The sequence below is a fragment of the Fulvia fulva genome, chromosome 2 (genome assembly GCF_020509005.1).
Source record: "Fulvia fulva chromosome 2, complete sequence".
In the NCBI taxonomy this organism is placed as follows: domain Eukaryota; kingdom Fungi; phylum Ascomycota; class Dothideomycetes; order Mycosphaerellales; family Mycosphaerellaceae; genus Fulvia; species Fulvia fulva.
Genome location: NC_063013.1, coordinates 5,773,206 through 5,792,195, shown reverse-complemented (window position 1 = coordinate 5,792,195; position 18,990 = coordinate 5,773,206). Strand labels below are relative to the sequence as shown.

Sequence of the window (18,990 nt, the reverse complement as noted above, 5' to 3'; positions counted from 1 at the left end):
GCCTAGCCTGGGCTCTTGCGCTGCTAGTCGTGTGGCTTGGAGAAGGTGAGGCAATGCAAGAACGCAACGACCTGCCAGCACAACCCGCAGACGATGCTATTCGCGGCGGCCGCGAACGCTTGACGCCTTCGATGTGTCTGCCTCATCCGGAAACCTGATACTTCTCTGAAATGTTCCGGCGGTAGGCGTGGTGGGTCCAGACACTGGGGTGATGACACGGTCCTTCGATGGTGAATGTCGTCCGCTTTTGTCGAGAGGTGCCTCGTGTGGCTGACTGGCATCATTGCCAGCGTTGATAGGGTTGCCAATAATTCGGGCATTCCTAGGAGCGGAGATTTCCGGGTGCGAAGCTTCGCTATCATGCTCTTTCGGCTCGTGCTCTCCATGGACAGTCGTGCCCACTGGGCGAGCAGTGTGACTTCGAATGCGTCCGAAGAAGTTGCTCGCAATGCTGAAGATCCTGCTGGGCGAGAGATTAAGGTCTGGCTCATCATTGTTGTTGGCATCGCCACGATTCCGGCTGGGACTGCGCGAGACACGCTCCGAAGACATGGCAGTGCTAAGGGTCCGTGGTAGGTAGAGACCCAGCTTGCCTAGCGGAATGCTCAGCCCGTGCACCACAATGGAGCATATCACCAAAAACCAGACGACGACTTCCAAAACTTCGAACTCTCGTGCAGCATCCTCACGTTCGTGTCCGTCCACTTCAATCTCGCGGAGGAACTCCCGCGCAATGTAGAGGTAGAATATTGCGCTTACGCCGATGGGTCCAAAGAAGCCGACGAAAGACGCGTGCTGCCAATGTTCGATCTGGTGGATCTGCTTGTGGAAGCCTAGAACCATAGGTAGACGCCTGAGAAGTAGAACGAGTATCCCAAGAGGTATGAGGCGGTATATCGGAATCACGCTATTGTGAACGAAGCTGTGCCAGGGACACACAGCGCCAAACCTAGAATAGCATGTCAACTGCCGAACACAGTGTAGCGATTGCAGCGGCACTCACCACATAAAGATTGCCACGTTCAGTAGCATGTCTATGGTCGGCTGTAGACTGTCATCCTTAGTTTCGAGCCTGAACCAGTCGTCCCAGGTGAATGCATTGCCAGCAATGAAGCAGGCGAGCACATCGTCAGAACCCAGCATGCCAGCCGTTCCGACGATGAAAAGCTGGGACACAGTCAGCTACTGGGTTGACAGCTCAGAGGGGTCATGATGGTCTTACCGCAAGTGCGATGGCAAACACGAGGAAAGACTCTCGATCGACGTAGTGACGCTCCTCCGCCCAGTGAAGTGCTTCTTTGGCAAGCCATCCGATAAGAGCCCCGTAGACTATGGACAGAATGATGACATATGCCCACGTGTCGTAGAACCACAAGGCAAAAGCATGTCCCACGCCGCCATGCTGACCGAGGCCACCATCTCCGGCATACTTAAGCAAGTAGAGACCCAGAAATAGAAAGGGATAGCCCAATCCATCGTTGGCTCCTGACTCCGCAATGATGATCTTTTGCAGCGGCGGCGGGATATTCTTGTCTGCAAACTTACCCTTCACTATGCTGTTGGACAGGACCGGGTCGGTCGGGGTGACACAGGATCCAATCGCAATAGCCATAACGAAGTCGATATCTGGCATCAGTCCCCACACAAGCAATGATGTGACCAGCCACATGATGATCATCCCAGGGCCAAGCAGAATGGACAGGCTCTTCTTTTCCTTCCACAAGTACTTGCTTGGCAGCTGTACACCGGCAAGCACAAGCTGTACTCCAAGGACAAGCCGGGAGAAATAAAGTGTGATTGTTTCGAGGTCAACATCGTTGCCATCAGCATAGTCCAGAGGCCGGATCCAGTTGGTGGCGTGCGGACTGAACACGACGCCAGCTAACGTCGAGATCAAAGCCTCGGATAGGTGGAATTTCTCCTTGAGCAGGTAGGAGACCAGGCCAAAGATGGTTATGAATCCTCCCAGCACGGAGCAGACTATATTGAAGCTGGAGCAGTCATCAGCGCATTGAAGACAAATACAGCCATTCTGCGACCTACTTCACGACTGAGAGGGTGGGCATTTTCGGCAACCTTGGCGCTCAGCGAGCTTGTTAGAAATCGTGTTCTTTTCCTTCTTTTTTTATCAACAGCTTTGGTGCTACACAGACTTCACCAAAGCCCACAGCAGTTGTTATCGTACTCTCGTCGCTGCTGCTCGAGCGCGTAGTGCAAGGTTCCCGGGAAGGGCAGTAACATGTGTTATTGAGCTCCGGCCATTGAGTTGCTGCGATTCGTCCTGCTTCTCTCCTGCCACTTTGTCCTATGGCCTCCGGACGCGTTCGACTGCAAGTGCGCCCTGGGTGTGTCGCGGTTCTTTGCGCTTTCTGCCTGGTGTGAAATGTGTTTGTTGATGATGAAGCGGCGACATGGATGTGATGAGAAGTTCATGGACGAACGCTTGAGTGGCGCCACTTTGCCGGCTTGGCTGTGATGACTCCATCGTCATCGTCCTCGATGCCAGCAACATTGAAACTTTTGAAGGCAGGAAGACCGAGCACAAGAGCACACAATGTGAGCCACGGAAGATGATGTACATGTATCTACGCGACGAACAAGGGCTGGTGACAAAGTGCAGTGCGTCGCCGGCTTGGGTCTCGACTTGACTTCTCAAAATGCTTTCCGACGAGCGCGTGGCCGTGTATCATACATGTTACCGCGACGCGCTGCAAGCTCGAATGCATCGATGCGGCCTTGCTGCTTGGCCACACGCCAGCGCGTTCAAGCAAAGGCCTTGGCTTCGATAAGAAGTCGAAGCGCTCGGCGGCAATCCACTTTGCCACCTGCCCTCGGAAGTGCCTCCCTCTGCAACGCCGACGGCTACATGTACCATAAGGGTGATTGTGCCTGCTTTGCTGCAAGACCGAGGCGACAGTGTATGTATGACCAAGCCAACAGTCCGTGGTTGTGATGAGCTATGGTGTGTTTGGTTCAAGGTCCTCCTCTGCGTGGTTGGTGAGCCCAAGCGATGAGCCGCTGGAGCATGCTGTCTTCAAAGATTCGTCTGGCGGCAGGCAGCTTTTGCTACGGCAAGCTTGTAATAATCAACACATCGACGCGCACTATGGTAGTAAAGGAGTCTGGCCCCTCTTAATCACTTTCACTTTCACTGACTGACTCTCGGCCATCGCCCTGACAGCAGCAACATAGTGATAGGCAAGAACGATTCAGCAGCCTTTCCCCTTTACCCTGGCATCACCTCCCCTCCATTCACACGTCGGACGACAGCGACCACAGACAATCCCAAGGGAATGAGCACTAACGTTAGTATGTTGCTATCGAAGCTGTACCTCCCACGCTAGCGCCAGAGTCAAGCATCTCGCGTATAGTCACAGCGACTTAGCACTCAACGAAGCCTGATCCACGAAAGGCACAGATGGACGAACGCCGTCCTGGCATCTGCTAATCACTATACCAGCTACCGCATCAAGGTACGGCTCGAGCTCTTGCCTATTGGTGACCAGAAGGCGTCAACGCTCGAGAACGATACCTCACCGCATGCAGCAGGTCGAAACGATCGATCGGCATCAAGATTCTCGCACCCAGCTAACCTCGCAGCAGACTGATCCTCATTGACACCACAGGCACCTTTCACTAACTGATCATCCGGTAAAACGTCGAATTCACTGATCGAACGCTCAATCTGTGCTCCGCTCCAGGTATTCAAACACATCAGCGCTTTCCGAGCAGCGGGACGGCGACTGCTACAAAATCGACAGCACTTGCAAGTGGGAACAGATCACATTCCGAAGTGGCTGATCGAGATGTCCGCGAGCAACAACTTCCCCTGGCGTACGCCCTCGGCGTCGCCTGCATGCGAGCAGCAACCTCCAGCGAAGCGTGCGAAGCTTGAACACGACGTCAACAGTATAAGTCCAGAGGATGAAGTCCAAATACCTGCGATGGTGTTCAGCGAAGAGCAGCAGGCCGCCATCGATCTAATTGTATCGGGAGCGAACACTTTCCTGACTGGATCAGCTGGCAGTGGGAAGACTGTTGTGCTTAAGGAGGCCATCCGCCGATTGAGGAATCAGGACAAGCGCGTGGACGTGACTGCCCCAACTGGACGAGCTGCTGAACATGTTGGAGGTAGCACACTTTCTCACTTCGCCCGATGGAGTCCTTTCAGTCGAAAACAGAGTCTGAACGACATCAAGGACAACGCACGCCAAGATATTAATTCGAAGCACTTTAAAGACCTCGACACCCTGATCATTGATGAGATATCCATGGTGTCGAGCTACACCTTAGAGCGCCTCAACTATGCACTGCGAGCCGGCCGTGCTGACAAGGACGAAGGCCACAATGCTGAGCATGACAGTGTCATTGATGATGACGATGACGAAGGCCCTCCACCTCGTGTTGAGACCCTTCACAAAGAACCTTTCGGAGGTGTTCAATTGGTGTGCTGCGGTGACTTCTGTCAGCTGCCACCTGTCTCTCCCTTCGAGCACTGCATCGAGTGCGGCAAAAGCATGAAGAGGAAGAAGGTCAAGAAAGTATGGTATTACGACTGCGAGCCTTGTGGAATAACGGAGAAAGAAAGCAAAAGATGGGCTTTCAGTGCCGCTTCCTGGAAAGCTGCGAAATTCGACAATGTATTTCTCGGCAAGAATCAGCGCCAGTCAGAGATTTCCTTCGTCTCGACACTCGACAGGATTGCGCGCGGTGAGAAAATACCTCCTGTTTCGAAAGCTCTCATCCTACATCACCCTGAAAATACTGATGGAGCTATCAAGCTATTCGCCAAGAACGAGCAAGTCGACGAGGAGAACAAGAAGGACTTCGAGACTCATGAAGGGGAGACCATGTCGTACCAGTGCCACAACTACTTCTGGAGGAATCGTGATCACCGCTGGCTCTATGACAGAGAGATACCTGCTGGTCAGACAATCTCCCCAAAGATGAAGCAAGAGCGGCACTCTTACTCTGAGGAGTTGGAGCTTAAGCTTGAAATGCCAGTCATCCTCCTACGGAACATCGACGTCAAACGGGGGCTGGTAAATGGCAGCCAGGGCCGAGTCGTTGGCTTCGAGGGCGTGGAGAGAGAAGAAGTCCACAAGTGGTCCGCTCATATCTACCAAGGCGAGTCCTGCGCCCACGTTCCATCTCGTGGAGGTGAATTTGCCTCGCTCTATTCAGACCAAATCAAGGAGTATGTGACCACAAACTCGGATCCAGATGACCCAGACACGGCTATCAAATGGCCCAGGGTACTGTTTGAGAACGAAGCAAGGCGAGTCGAGGTAGTCATACTCCCCGATTGCCGCCTCGAGCTGTACGGCAACGAGGAGCCATACTCCAAGGAGTGTCGCACGCAGATCCCGCTCACAGCTCGATGGGCTATGACGATCCATAAGTCACAAGGCATGACTTTGGATAAGGTCATTGTGCATCTTGACAATGTGTTCCAGGCAGAGCAGGTCTATGTGGGTTTGTCTCGCGCCAAGTCCACGCGAGGCTTGAAGGTGATCGGTGAGACCAAAGACTTCGACAAGCACAAGTCGGATCCTGCGGTGCTCAGGTTCTTGAAGAAGACGAAGTGGGCCATTGGTGAGTATGTGAAGTAGGTATGGCACTGGTGTGCTTCTGTTATATCTTGGGCGATATGTAGTGATCTAGTGGCTTCATATGGATGCTATCTCATGTTGAAGTTCAGCACTCCTATGAACTATCCCTCTCACTGATGATATTGTTGGTACGACGAAGCGCCGACTTCGCAACACCCTTCAACCAAAGCTCGTACCCCACATCATTCACTTCACGACCCCGCGACATTGACTCCATATCAAGTAATACGGCCAGACTTCCTGCAACTGATAGCCAGCACCTGAAGGAGAGTAGCGCAGACCAATACGACCCCATCCCACCGGAGAACAGTCCTTCCACAAGAAGGTTACCCATCGAAAGACACAAGACGTTCGAGGCGCTGGACATCAAACGACAAAGAATAGGCCCAACTTATCCTTCAGAATTCCGGCACCCTTCTAGCCATCGATCAACAACAACATAGACGATGAGCGAACACTTCACCCGTCCGACCCGCTCCCTCGCCGGCCGCGTCGCCATCGTGACCGGCGCAGGCGCAGCAGGCGAAGGCATCGGCAACGGACGAGCCTCAGCAATCCTCCTGGCTGAAGCAGGCGCCTCAGTAGTATGCGTAGATCTGGACATCTCACTAGCCCAACGTACAGCCGAAATGATCCAAACCGATGGACACGGGAAAGTAGTGGCGATCAAAGCCAACGTTGCCTCAGAACCAGACTGTAAAGCTGTCGTTGAGAAAGCGGTCAGTGAGTATGGGAGGGTTGATATTTTGGTGAATGGGGTTGGAGTTGGTGGTGCGACTGGAACGGCAGTAGATGTTGATATGGCGGCTTGGGCGAAGAGTATGGAGGTAAATGTGGGAAGTATGGTAATGATGGCGAAGTATGCGATTCCGGAGATGAGGAAGAATGAAGGGCAGCAGTGGAGGGGGAGCATTGTCAATCTTGCGAGTGTTGCGGGCATTCGAGGTGGCAACCCGCATCTGCTTTATCCTACGAGTAAAGGCGCCATTGTGGTGAGTCGAAGCCGTTCCAGAACGATGCGGTTCTTTACTGACAGCTTCCAGAACATGACGCGAGCAATGGCATCGCATCATGCTGAGGAGGGTATCAGAGTAAATTGTGTGTGTCCCGGCATGGTGTACACCCCTATGATGTACAGTTCTGGGATGTCCGAAGAGGCAAGAGAATCTCGAAAGAACCGAAGTCTCCTCAAGACAGAAGGTACTGCATGGTGAGTGAAGTTCAACGGATCAATGTTTTGGTATGTATGAGCTGATCTGCGACTTGTAGGGATGTCGGAGCTGCGATCAGGTTCCTGGCTGGTGATGAAGCTCGGTGGATAACAGGCGTGATACTGCCTGTGGATGCAGGTGCGACTGTCGCAACAGGCTCTGATGTTCCAAGCGTGAATCCAGAGGCAGCTGCTCAACCGAGCCAGTGAGCGTACTACGAGCCGAGCGATGTCGCTGAGTCAGGGCTGCTGATGCACTCCACAACGTCCCATGGGCTTGTGCCAGAGCGGCCGTGTGTTCGAAGCAGATGTCAAGAGCTGCCGCTGCCTTGCGTGTGCGCTGCCGTCTGTCTCGATGATGTCGTCCAACCTCTTACTCCGCCTTCTTCTCCCTCAAGCTCCGCATGACCTTCTTCCTCTGTGCCATCATATGCGTGAACAGAACATACGATCCTACCACAGCATTAGCTCATGTCTCCCTCCCTCTCTCATTGCATCTGCCACTTACCCGGCACATAAACAAACAACACCAACCTCAACACCCACTCCAACGCCGCATTCCACGTCTTCGCCGGCTCAATCGCCCTCCAGACCAACCAACACTCACTACTGATTCCCAAAGGGTACAGCACGAAGAACGTATTATACCTCAGCCAGGTCATCCACTTCGGCACGCGTCCATACGCCAGGTTCACAGCAAAGTAGCTGTACCTTATAACCTCCGTGACACTCCACGCGATCAACATGGTCGAATAAGCTGGCGAGCTGCGGGCGGTAGTGTTCGGGAAGTTGTGAACGATGCCCCAGACGAGGAGAAGGCGGGATGCGACTTGCATGAGAGTGGTGAGGAGTGGTGCGCGGACGATGCCTGCAGAGGAGGGAAGGTGGAACTTAGCTTCGATATCTTGCACGAGATGGTGGGAAGAGAGTATGTATACCTAAGAGCGAGTGCACAATCTCCAACGTGGCCAGCGTCTGTGTCCACTTTGTAAATTCCCCAACTCCAACAAACACGTTTCGGTAGCCATGGAGCGGTGCGATCAGGAGGACGCGTCCAAGCACGACAGACCATAGCAGGGCGGAGATGGCATTGTAGAGGATGAGGTAGAGAGTCTTCGGGCCAGAGGGCGAGCTTTTAGTGCGTGGCTCTGTCCGCGCAGGCTTCTGTGAATCGCCAGGCCGGTCCATGATTGAGAGTGAAGTAGTTCGGTACGATGGTGAGTTGCACTGGATGCATGCGTTTCTTGCTGCACGATCGTCGTTGAGCCGCACGGATATGCAAGCTACATGTAGCTGAACCCTGTCGCGTAGTTCTACCTGAGCACTGACGTAGCCAGCCAGGAATAATCAATCATATACACGTCCAAAAGAACCATAGGATCGCTGGCACACGTACAAGACGCCATGTTTCACAGCAACGAGGAAATGGGTGGTCAGAAGACTGCTATTAATCCAATGCCACTTCCAACGGCCGCTTGATGCATTACTACAATGTCATTATTGTACAGCACCTCCCGAATGGGCTTGCTATGCCATGATCCGAAACACCTTGCTCGACTCTGGGTATCGCAGAAGTATTACCTCTCAACGTCGCTAACTGCCCAGGAAGACTTGAATCATCGCCTTGCCAGTAGCAGACTCCTTACATCCGCTCACGACGCAGTGCTTGAAGGTTTGAGGTCCATGAGCTGGTGCTTTGCCCTTCCCCTTCTTGCTTCGAGCGCTCTTCGTGCGGTTCCGAGCACAATCGCCGCAATATACCTGGATAAGTTAGAACCTTCTTGTGCAGGCTTTGAAAGAAATTAGAAAGAAATTAGAACTTACGTGGCCGCACTTCTTGATAACGTGAACCTGTTGCTTCTCATCGCCGTCTCCCATCGCGAGCTCGTCTCCACAGTTCGGACACACCACCACCTCGTCCTCTCCAGGGCTGCGTGTGAATCCGGCTGCTGCAGGTGGAGGGGCTTCGTACGGAGGTGTGGGCGGTCTATTGCCTCCGACGATGCCCAGATCGAAGGCTACGGGTTCGTAGTCGAAGGCGATGTGCATTCCAGGCATGTTACCGACCCGACCGCCTTGAGCAGAAACCGTACCTCTACGCGGCGGCGGTATCTGCTGCCGGCGTTCCAATGCCCGATCGAGTATCTCCTGCTGTTCTGCCATGTCGAAATCACCAAAGTATCCCCGTATACGCTCTCCCAGTCTGTTGCCCGCACTCATGTTATTGATTATGCCGGCCACGCCACCGAAGAAGCTCCTAGTACCACTGCCAGCAGTCGTGCCTGGTCTTACGAGGTTATCAGCGGGCCGTGGCACAGTGTTGAGGTGGACCACCTCGTCATCTTCCCCAGTAAGGTCGATCGGCTCGCCCACGCCTGTTGGGTATGGAGTGAGACTTCTTGGTGCTGGTACTGCCGGCGTCTGTGACCGGCTAGCAGTCTGCGGTCGTGAGCGAGGGCGCTCTGAGAGGAATTCGAGGTCGGCCGTATTGGCAGAGTTGCTTGTGGTTTGTCTAGAGGGTCGTCGTAGTTGTGAGAATCGTGGATGGTGAGCGTAAGGGTTACGTTGGTCTCGAGGAGGTATGAAGCCGGTCATGGCGGGGGCTTGCTCATGTAATGCCTCACTGCGATGCTCTTCCTCCTCTTCACTCTCGATGTCTATTATGTTCCTGCCGAATCTGGGAGGCCTTTGCGCACGTGAAGAGCTCGCCATTGCTGTCTGCTGCGCAGGCTCGGCTGCAGCATCACCCTGACCATCATCCGTAAGATCAATTACCTCGTGACCATGACTCGCTGCTCCACCTGCTGCACCTTCACCGTTCGACATGATCGGTCGTCTGTAGTCGAGTCCGTCGCCAGGGAAGCGGAATGGTCGGGTTGCGATATGTGGTGGAAGAGCAAGTGCACCACGTGTACGAGCACGTTGTGCGGTGTGTTCATTCGTGTAGTGATCGTTCTGCGGGATGAATAGTGAATCAGGCGAGCTTTCGCGGCTGTCGTCTGCCATTGTACCGAAGCTCCTCTGAAGGTCACAGTCAGTAAGCAAGCTCCACAGTGAATGCTGCTGCATTTCGGGCAGGCAAGAAGCAGCCGGCGTTCAGCATTACTTGCCTTCGTGGAAGTGCGTCTTATGAGCGGGAAAGCACCAGAACTGCTCGCACCTGTCGCCAGATCCATTGCTTTAGGTGAAGTCGGGCGATGGCTGCACAAGTTTGAGGTTCGCAAGTCACAGTGCGGTGCTGTGTGTTGTGTAGTCGTGGTCGAGGTCGAGAAGCGCGAGGTTTCGGAGGGTGTGTGTGTTGGAGGCGCTGATGAACCGATTGGTCTGTGCCGGTAGGTTTACCTGCGTCAACAAAGGAGTGCTACTTTCCTTCACACCTTGCAAGACGCTTCTTTGCTCAAGTACATCTGTGCTGACAGTGCTTTCTAGAAGAACACGCTGAATACGTGCGGAGTCAAACAGAAGTGAAGTGCTCGGAGAGCAGGTTGATGCATGAAGTGGCAAGCGGCTTTATCAGCTCGGCGTTAATCGCGCGAGTGTAACAACTAACTACCTGCCACAAGAGTATCGAAGAGTCTTTTACAACCTGCCTGTTCATGTAGCATTCAGGCCACATGCTGAAAGTGCTACAGCCCCTTGGCCCCTAAGCGCCAGAACGCCCTGCCTCATATGTTCACCACACCAGTTCATGCACTGAGGATGCTGACTGCACCTTCGCCAGTCAGAGCCACCAGGCTCTTGGCCTTCGATCCCCACTTCACGTCTGTTGCGTTGAGAGCCTTGCGAAGAGGCTCAGACCAGGACTTCGAGCTCTTCGAGTACTGGCTGACCACCACTGCACCTGCTCCGCTAGCCGCCAGGAATTGGCCGGTGTAGTCCCACGAGATGCCGGTCACTACAGTACCAATGTCGAGTGTCTTCAGAGCATTGAGCTTGCGAAGATCCCACACAGTTACCGCGGTTTGACCCTCGTTCGCCGATGCCAACCAGGTTCCGTTTTCGGAGAAAGTGATAGCCACAACTGGGCTTGCAGCTGATGGTGCTGGGAATGTGTGTGCGTGCTGTCCAGCCTTGACGTCGTACAGTCTGACACTCCCGTCCGCGCCACCAACTGCGAGAAGGTGTCCGTCGGGGTGGAAGGCGACAGCAGAAAGTTCTGAGAGGTAAGTCAGCAGTAGTCCACATAGTCTGTCGAGCGTATAACTTACCAACGTCGCCATAGACCTGAGTGGCCACCTTGGATGCGTGTATGTCGTACAGGACATAGCTCTTGTCAACGCCCACAGAGACCAGAATCTCGCCGCTTGGATGACCAGCAACAGCTGTTGCAGCACCCGCATGTTGATGGAACTTCGCCTTCACAGCACCCTCCTCTGCTATTGCCACCACGCCGCTTGATGTAGCCACAGCAGGCTTGTCATTGCACCATCCACCACCTAGGATCGCACCAGCGCCAAGGTTGCTCCTCGTGGTGAAGGCACCAGCCTGTAGATCGTAGATGGCCATGGCACCGTCAGAGTCACCGCACAAGAAGAAGTCCCCGGTGTGGTCTGCCGCAAGGAACTTGGCGCCAGTGAATTGTGTGTCAATCGAGCCCTTGACATCGTAGGTCTGGATCTCATCCGCAGTAGCCCACTCCGTAGGCACAGGTCGCTTCCTCCGGGTGCTGGACAGGCGCTCTTGTGTTTCTGTGATTCTGGCGACAACCTCATCTGAAAGCGGAGCTCCATCAATCTGCATGGCATCGCCATTTGTGCCGTTCACACCATTCGCTCCTCCTGTAACCGACACTCTCGACAGAGCATCGCGAGCCTCATCTCTCTCCTGCTGCAAACGTGCGATGACTCTCTGCGCCGAATCGTTGTAGTACAGCGCGTTGCTCAGCTCCTGCCGTGTCTCGCCCAGCTGCTTTTTCAGCTGATATGTCTCCAATACCAAAGCGTCCCACTCGTTCTGGAAGGTCGAAAGTAGTGCCGGAATCGAGGTGAGCTGTGGTGGCCGGGGCTTAACGGTACGCGATTGCTTGAGATCGATCAGGTCGTCGACAGAAAGTTCCTCGCCATTGACAGGGTCGGAGCCGTGCTCAGAGATGTAAGTCTCTATCAAACGACGCTCGAAGACATTGCCTATACCTACTGTAAGCCTTTGCGAATCCCCATGCTAGCAGACGACGGTTGACTGACCAGACTTGCGCGAAGCCACTGGCTGCTGCGGTGCCTCGCCGGAGACTGTCAACAATGTCAGTGAGAGCGATTACTGGAGCGGACTCGTTCAGTGCTTACTTGCGCAAAGCATAGTGAAGGTGATGTGTTGTTTGCAACGCTAGATGACTTGCACCTGCTGCTGGTCAATTGCGCTTGCCAAACTTCTTCAAACGCTGTTTCGAACCGCACCGAAACTGTAAAACACTAGCTCTCGCCTCTCCGGCTGTCAGGCATCCGGGCATTCAATCGTTTCTCGTTTCTCGTTGCTCAGGCCATCATCTCCGCACGTGCTCCCTCATCAAAGATACACCGAACGTATTACGGACCGACTACAACAGTGGAGTCTGATTGACGTCGCTGTTACTGGTGAGACTCCAGTTTCTCAACCCTCTCGCAAATGACGCCCGCCGTAATCATCCCGTGCCAGCGAGGCACTCCCTACCTGAACGCTGCAACCAACCCCACGGAGGACAATCGATGGTCTGGTATGAATCTGCATTGGAGAGTCACATGCAAGCGATAAGGCTGAAGCGAATGCACCAGTCGGCCAAAGTCGGGTAGAATTGTAGCACCAATGGCAAACAACGGGTGCTGTGCTTGCGCGCAGCCGTGAATAGCAGGAGATCTTGGACCTGGTCTGGTGGGCTGTGGCGGGGTAGGATACTGCGTCACTGCCTTGCAAAAGATTCTTCTTATGAACCAGAACCTTCCTCCTTCTCAATCGCACTTACTTTGAAAGACCATCACAGTACCTGCATACACTCACCATACTGAGTAATTTGGTAAAAGCTTACCTCACACCACAATCACAACAGAATCACAGCAACCATGGCACAGAGCGTCCTCAAGCAGAAGAGCGGCGTCATCTACGGCGACGACGTCAAGAACCTGTTCAAGTACGCACAGGAGAAGAACTTCGCTATTCCAGCAATCAACGTCACATCCTCTTCCACGGTCGTAGCTTCCCTCGAAGCTGCCCGTGACGCCAAGGCACCACTTATCCTCCAGTTCTCTCAAGGTGGTGCAGCCTACTTCGCCGGAAAGGGCGTCGACAACAAGGTACGTTTGAATGGTCTCAGAGGTCGAACGGTGGCTCAGAGTGCAGTGGGTTGTTGGAAACATGCACAGCACGACGCCCTCTCTCCACATTGACACCGTCCTCTGAGGTACCAGCATAGCTCTTGAGGGTAGCTAACAGTCTTCTGTGTTTGTAGGACCAGTCTGCCTCCATCCAGGGCTCCATCGCCGCAGCACACTATGTCCGCGCCATTGCACCCGCATACGGCATTCCGGTCGTGCTCCACACCGACCACTGCGCAAAGAAGCTCCTCCCATGGCTCGATGGCATGCTCGATGCTGATGAGAAGGAGTTCAAGGCCTCCGGCACCCCACTCTTCTCCTCGCACATGATCGATCTTTCCGAGGAGCCAGTCAAGGAGAACATCGAGACCACCGCCCAGTACCTCAAGCGCGCTGCACCAATGAAGCAGTGGCTCGAGATGGAGATCGGTATCACCGGTGGTGAGGAGGACGGTGTCAACAACGAGTCCGTCGACAACAACTCTCTCTACACACAGCCAGAGGACATTTACGACATCTACAAGGCTCTCTCGCCAATTTCGCCATACTTCTCGATCGCCGCCGGTTTCGGTAACGTGCACGGTGTCTACAAGCCAGGCAATGTCAAGCTTAGGCCAGAGCTCCTCCAGAAGCACCAGAAGTACGTCCAGGAGAAGGAGGGCACCAAGGATGAGAAGCCAGTCTTCCTTGTCTTCCACGGTGGCTCCGGCTCCAGCAAGCAGGACTACCTTGACGCCATCAGCTACGGTGTCTGCAAGGTCAACCTCGACACCGACCTCCAGTACGCCTACACCGAGGGCATCCGCGACTACATGATCAACAAGAAGGAATACGTCAACTCGCAAGTTGGCAACCCAGATGGCGATGACAAGCCAAACAAGAAGTAAGTGGCTCTCCACTTGATCACGGCGTGCTGTGCTAACGAACGAACTACAGGTACTACGACCCAAGAGTGTGGGTTCGCGAGGGAGAGAAGACCATGTCGAAGCGTATTGCTGTCGCGCTCCAGGACTTCAACACTGCTAACCAGCTGTAAACGATTCCAGCTGCCCAGTGGTATGACCAATTTGCATTTTCACGCAACTCAGTATGAGTCGATGACGGTATGGTAGATAGTCCAAAAAAGCTTCCCTCCAAAAAAGCTTCCCTCCATCTCCACCATCCCTTCATGCTCAAATGAGCTTGTCTCCCGTTTCCTTCCGATGGCGTTGTTCGCTGCCCTCGGTATGTTCTCCATCGCCAGAATGATCAGCCGGACTGGTTCGCGTGCCCACAGCCGAGGACTCTGGGACAAGAGATTGACAACCCTTACAAGCCCTTCGACGGCGTTTGAACACGGTAACAGCAACAAGAGGCTTGGCTACAGCTTGCGGTCGTGAAGCAGAGCCGCGTGTCTCGCACGCCTTGTCTCTGCCTCCCTTCGGAGGTGGAGCGCATCCATACCACGCGGCGAAGGTCATCATCGCTGTCGCTTTCTGAGTCGATGTGGAACGTCAGAGCATTATACTTTCTCCCAACGTTGATCGATTCTGTACAAGCTATTTCTACAGCAGTGTTCAAACCGCACAATATTCTCAAGTATATTCAGTGCAATCGGCCGTCTTTGCATCTTACAACGTTCTTACGTACAAGCCCCTCAAGTCATAGTAGGCAATCGTTTTGGGACCCCAACATCAACAGCAGTATTGCCCCAGCTCCTGGACAGCTGGTGGTCCTTGTTGGTATAATCGTACCAGTTCGTAAACCTGTTATGGATTACAGGCTCGGGCGCCCACGGTGCCAATTTGGCCAACTGCGTAACATTTCGAAGGGGAACACCTGCGTTACGGTCATCGGACTTCTTGGACTTGCGACCACCAGTCTTAGAGGTGCGCTTAAGTTTTAGTGCACCACCCTCGCCTTGGCTTCCATTACCACCCATGTCGTCGGGCGAAGCGTTCTTTGGCGCGGGCGTCTTGAGCTCTTTGATGATCTTGTTGAGCTCAGCTGGGGTGGATGCGATCTGTGCCTTGAGGTAGGGAAGAGCATTGTCGTTGTGTAAGCCTTCCATCACTGGCTGGCGGTAGGTGTAGTCGAAGCGTTCTGGTCGAGGAGCGGTCTTGGGCACCTCAGCAGGGTCCAGATACGCTTCATCGCCCTTTTCCAGGATCTGCAATATGTCCAGTGACTCTCCAGGAGGTATCGCGGTAGGGTGTGATGGGGTAACGCAATCCATGTCGACTTCCTTGCGCAAAACGTGATCAATGTCGACGGCGCTGAAGTAGGCGCAGGACTGTGGTAGGTCGTCGATGCCCATTTGTTGACTGAACATTGCTCGAGTCCAAACGTTGGCGACTTGTAGCGCCATCGCGCAGCGGTATTTGTCTTCGTTCTTGGCAAGGTAGCGGATCTCATCGTGCACGGTAAGTGACAGGCGTGCGTCGATGTTATACCTCTTGCACAGATACTCCATGCTAATGATCAGTAGGTGGAGGTAGTCAACGCCAGAGGACTGAATGGCCCAGTTGATACGACTGGTCATGAAGCCGCCCTTGCTGATGTAACGACGCATGAGGGCCTGTGTGATCCCAGCTCCGAGGACTGGTGTACGGGGTCTTTCTTGCTCAGCGAATTCTTCGAGCTTGTTGAAGACGAAGCTCTCGGTACCACCGCGCCAGAACTTGCGTTCGTGGAGCATCTTCTTCGTGGTAGATGTGCCTTTGGTCTCTTGGTACAAATTGGTTGCGATCCTTTTGGCGTCTTCTTCTTTGAGAGTCGGATTGAACTGGCGTAGCAGTGACTGCGCAAACTTCAGGCCTGCGCCATAGATTCTGCCATAGTTGAACACTTTTGCATCGTTGCGAGATATCCCTAGAATCTTGGCGGTGCGCGAATGCAGATCTGTACCAGCAGCTTTCGTCCCTTCGAGCGTCATGAAGCCAATGGCGTTGCCACCGTGCAGCTTGAAGCTGGCATCGCCAACCAAGGAGGCAATCCACAGCTCCTGACTGTCGACGTCTGCACCAACGAAACAGTAGCCGGGAGGAGCAGTGATGATGCTCTTCAGCTCAGACCCTACCCTGTCCTTTTTCGCGTTGGAAGCTGTAAGCCATGTGTTCTCCACTGCTCGACGTGTGATTGTGCCCATCGGGATTACCTGGGGCAAGATGTAACCAAGCTCGCTTTCAGGTGATGGCGCATCAGGGAGTTCGTTCTCATATACAACCATTTGTGACGTGATCCTGTCGCGAGCGCTGATCCAGTACGAGCACGATGCATTCATCTCCAGCGCTTCCTTTGCATACGCGTATTCGGAGGAAAGAGTCCCACTCTCAAAGAACTTCAAGTAGCCCTTTGCCAATGGCGACGTGCATCGGGCGTCAGGTCCATCTTTGTGTGGAAGCTTGAAGTAGGTATGCTCGAGATCGTCGCGAAGGGTAAAGTCCTCTTCTTCCAGAATATTGCACATGGTCATCGACTGATCATGGTACTTGCCTGCATTGGCATGCAGCACTTTGAAAGTCCAGCCGTACTTGTCGGACCACACCAGTGGATTGTTGTCCCAAGCCAGCCTCAGCAGTATAGGTGCGATTCGAGTTCGAACAGTGAGAGCAATATCGGCGTCATTCCTTGCGAACAAGCCTCTGTACCATTGCGGCATGCCAGGCTTCTTCTGTCGTGCAGCTGGTCGAGGAGGATCGCCCTTCTTCTTGCCCTTCACCATTCGTACCTCCTGGCCGCTCCAGTCCAGCTGACACAACCAGGGGTCTTTCTCGTAAACGCCCGAACTGGTTCGATGTTCGAGCGCCTTGTCCGCGAGATCTACCAACCGCTCCGTCACACCGCTTGACAATTTCTGGTATGTTGCCTCCGCATTTGCGATGTACGCTTCCCAGCTTTTGTTAACAGGAAGTATCTCCGATGCCATGTGTCTGAGCGCCGCGAACGAGACTGGATGAGGGCATGTCTCCAGGAATAGCGGAAAGACCTTCTTGTACACTTTGTGTGTGATCTCCACATCAGCGGCACAGTAGTCTAACAACTCGTCCAGTCGCTCGACTACACCATCACGATCCAATTCACCAAACCATTCTCGTCTTGCTTTATCGATTGTGATACCGCAGTGGAACTTTGCAACATCTCGCAGACTGTTTACGGATGATCTGCCGACCCAGAGCTCTTCTTCTTCATCGAAGCTTTCTCTGTTGTCCAGAAGCGAAGCGAGATCAACACTTTCGTCCGCGGCAGCAATCTTATCCTGCATTTCACGCTCCTTGCGGTGCATCATCCACGTCGGGCGCTGTCTACTGCACATACCGTTCACGGCAACATGTAAGCTCATGGTGTCCATGAAGAAGTTGTTCGATTGCTCCAAGCTGTATTCCTCGGCAACACGAGCTCTGTCGTAGCTGATGTTGTGTCCAATGATGATGCGAGGCTGATTCGGGTCACCCAGAGGTATCAAATGTCTGTCGTTCTCACTTTCTCCCAGTAGCCACGGCGATAGCCAAGCATACCAGTGAGTCGCAGAGACAGCGCACGCCATAGCAGGGAAGCTAGTCTCATGCCACATCACCTCGGTATCGAATGTCAACTCATCAGCATCCGGCGCAGCTACAGCTTCGGAGCTCCCATCTTCGTAGTACTTCGTCCAGCCACTTCTCTGCACCCATTGGCGCGGTTTCGGTGGTGGCGACGCTCGAGCATACTTCTTCGACAGACTCAGGAATGGTTCTGCACTGTCCATGCCTAAGCGGTAGAAGTGCTCGTCCAGCGAGGCACCATGCAAGGTAGGCAAGTCAAAGCCGATGGGCAACGCATTGTCACTCGTCTTTCCCAGCAGCTCATGCCGTGCAAGATGATCTTTCGACAAGGAGACCAATTCGGCGTCGGGTTTGGGAGCGGTCGCCGTGGGGAACAGTTGCGGATGGATGTGTGCGCTGACTTGCTGCACGCCAATCTCGTTGTGTCGGGCTTCTGACGAGACTGCCAACAGCCGTGGCCGATGGTGTGTTGCCACGTCCGCAGCCACGGCCGTCGACGCGTAGCATTTCTGTGCACACGACCATTTCTTCAGGGGTTGCGGTCGCAGCCGGAGCAAGGACGTCTGCTGCGTTCGTTCGAGCGCATGCACCACATTCCGGTGGCATCGTGATCGCATCGCTTGTCGCCGCTGACTCTTACTGATCGTACATGATGGGAGTGTGGCAAGCAGTGCAGGTGGTGTTGCAAGAGTCTGGATGCACGTCTGGTCATGACGCGCTCTCCCGAAAGCTTCCTCAGCCCTACGGTGGCCCCTGCAGGTGGAGATATCGGTTCCGCCGATCCATATCGCCGGTGGTCAGGTCTACAGTGCGACGCTCTTGCTGACACTTGCTCATTCCATATCAATTTGTGTCTTGCTTGTGAGCGATGAGAAGGAGATCGGGACGAGATGTCGACACGGAACTTCGAGAATGATGATGATCTGTCCGGCCTCGGTGGAAACACGCACCATCCCACGGCCACAGGCGGAAGTGAATGGGGCTTTGGGAACATCAGTGAAGGGGAACCGTTAGTCGCAAGTGTCTGGAAAGACGTGAGGCGGAGGTGACTGATGTAGCGTGAAGTGACGACAGCGTAGATGCTGCACAAAGCCGCCGGCCATCACATCGACCTCCGTCTCTCACCTTCCCTGAACACAACTCGCATCGACCGCAACATCACAACACACATCACCAGCCCGCTGCACGTGCGCCAAATTCTTTCCTGCATGATCTTTTAAATCCAGCGCCGCAACCTCACCGTCGACCTGCCCCAGCAGCACTATCCTCGACACGTACCGAAAGCAACAGACAACACAGCCAGCAGCAAGAGCACAATACAGCCCGCAGAGGCACCCACGGCTACAGTATCAGCGCCATAC

The 18,990-nt window shown here is 54.0% G+C and overlaps 6 protein-coding genes across 6 annotated transcripts; 3 read left to right on the top strand and 3 right to left on the bottom strand.

The window, feature by feature from the left end:
* Window positions 1–96: 96 nt before the first annotated feature.
* Window positions 97–2,066, bottom strand: CLAFUR5_03544 (Na(+)/H(+) antiporter 1; the record flags this gene model as incomplete). The annotated part of the gene is made up of 4 exons (XM_047902692.1): window positions 97–949; window positions 1,004–1,167; window positions 1,223–1,991; window positions 2,044–2,066. The coding sequence occupies 4 exons, from the start codon at window positions 2,064–2,066 to the stop codon at window positions 97–99; spliced, it is 1,809 nt and encodes a 602-aa protein (XP_047757623.1).
* Window positions 2,067–3,806: 1,740 nt separating this feature from the next.
* CLAFUR5_03543 (ATP-dependent DNA helicase pfh1) lies at window positions 3,807–5,612 on the top strand (the record flags this gene model as incomplete). The annotated part of the gene is made up of 1 exon (XM_047902691.1): window positions 3,807–5,612. One exon carries the CDS (start codon window positions 3,807–3,809, stop codon window positions 5,610–5,612), a length of 1,806 nt encoding a protein of 601 aa, XP_047757625.1.
* A 446-nt stretch (window positions 5,613–6,058) lies between these two features.
* Window positions 6,059–7,032, top strand: CLAFUR5_03542 (uncharacterized protein; the record flags this gene model as incomplete). Its single annotated transcript, XM_047902690.1, has 3 exons — window positions 6,059–6,604; window positions 6,656–6,822; window positions 6,882–7,032. The coding sequence occupies 3 exons, from the start codon at window positions 6,059–6,061 to the stop codon at window positions 7,030–7,032; spliced, it is 864 nt and encodes a 287-aa protein (XP_047757706.1).
* Window positions 7,033–7,195: 163 nt separating this feature from the next.
* Window positions 7,196–12,117, bottom strand: CLAFUR5_03541 (Pre-mRNA-processing factor 19; the record flags this gene model as incomplete). Its single annotated transcript, XM_047902689.1, has 11 exons — window positions 7,196–7,275; window positions 7,331–7,690; window positions 7,761–7,983; window positions 8,434–8,583; window positions 8,647–9,843; window positions 9,933–10,146; window positions 10,188–10,218; window positions 10,541–10,978; window positions 11,031–11,948; window positions 12,006–12,050; window positions 12,105–12,117. 11 exons carry the CDS (start codon window positions 12,115–12,117, stop codon window positions 7,196–7,198), a joined length of 3,669 nt encoding a protein of 1,222 aa, XP_047757708.1.
* A 737-nt stretch (window positions 12,118–12,854) lies between these two features.
* CLAFUR5_03540 (Fructose-bisphosphate aldolase) lies at window positions 12,855–14,142 on the top strand (the record flags this gene model as incomplete). Its single annotated transcript, XM_047902688.1, has 3 exons — window positions 12,855–13,085; window positions 13,241–13,989; window positions 14,043–14,142. The coding sequence occupies 3 exons, from the start codon at window positions 12,855–12,857 to the stop codon at window positions 14,140–14,142; spliced, it is 1,080 nt and encodes a 359-aa protein (XP_047757707.1).
* A 600-nt stretch (window positions 14,143–14,742) lies between these two features.
* Window positions 14,743–18,246, bottom strand: CLAFUR5_03539 (DNA polymerase gamma, mitochondrial; the record flags this gene model as incomplete). The annotated part of the gene is made up of 1 exon (XM_047902687.1): window positions 14,743–18,246. One exon carries the CDS (start codon window positions 18,244–18,246, stop codon window positions 14,743–14,745), a length of 3,504 nt encoding a protein of 1,167 aa, XP_047758637.1.
* Between the last annotated feature and the right edge of the window lie 744 nt (window positions 18,247–18,990).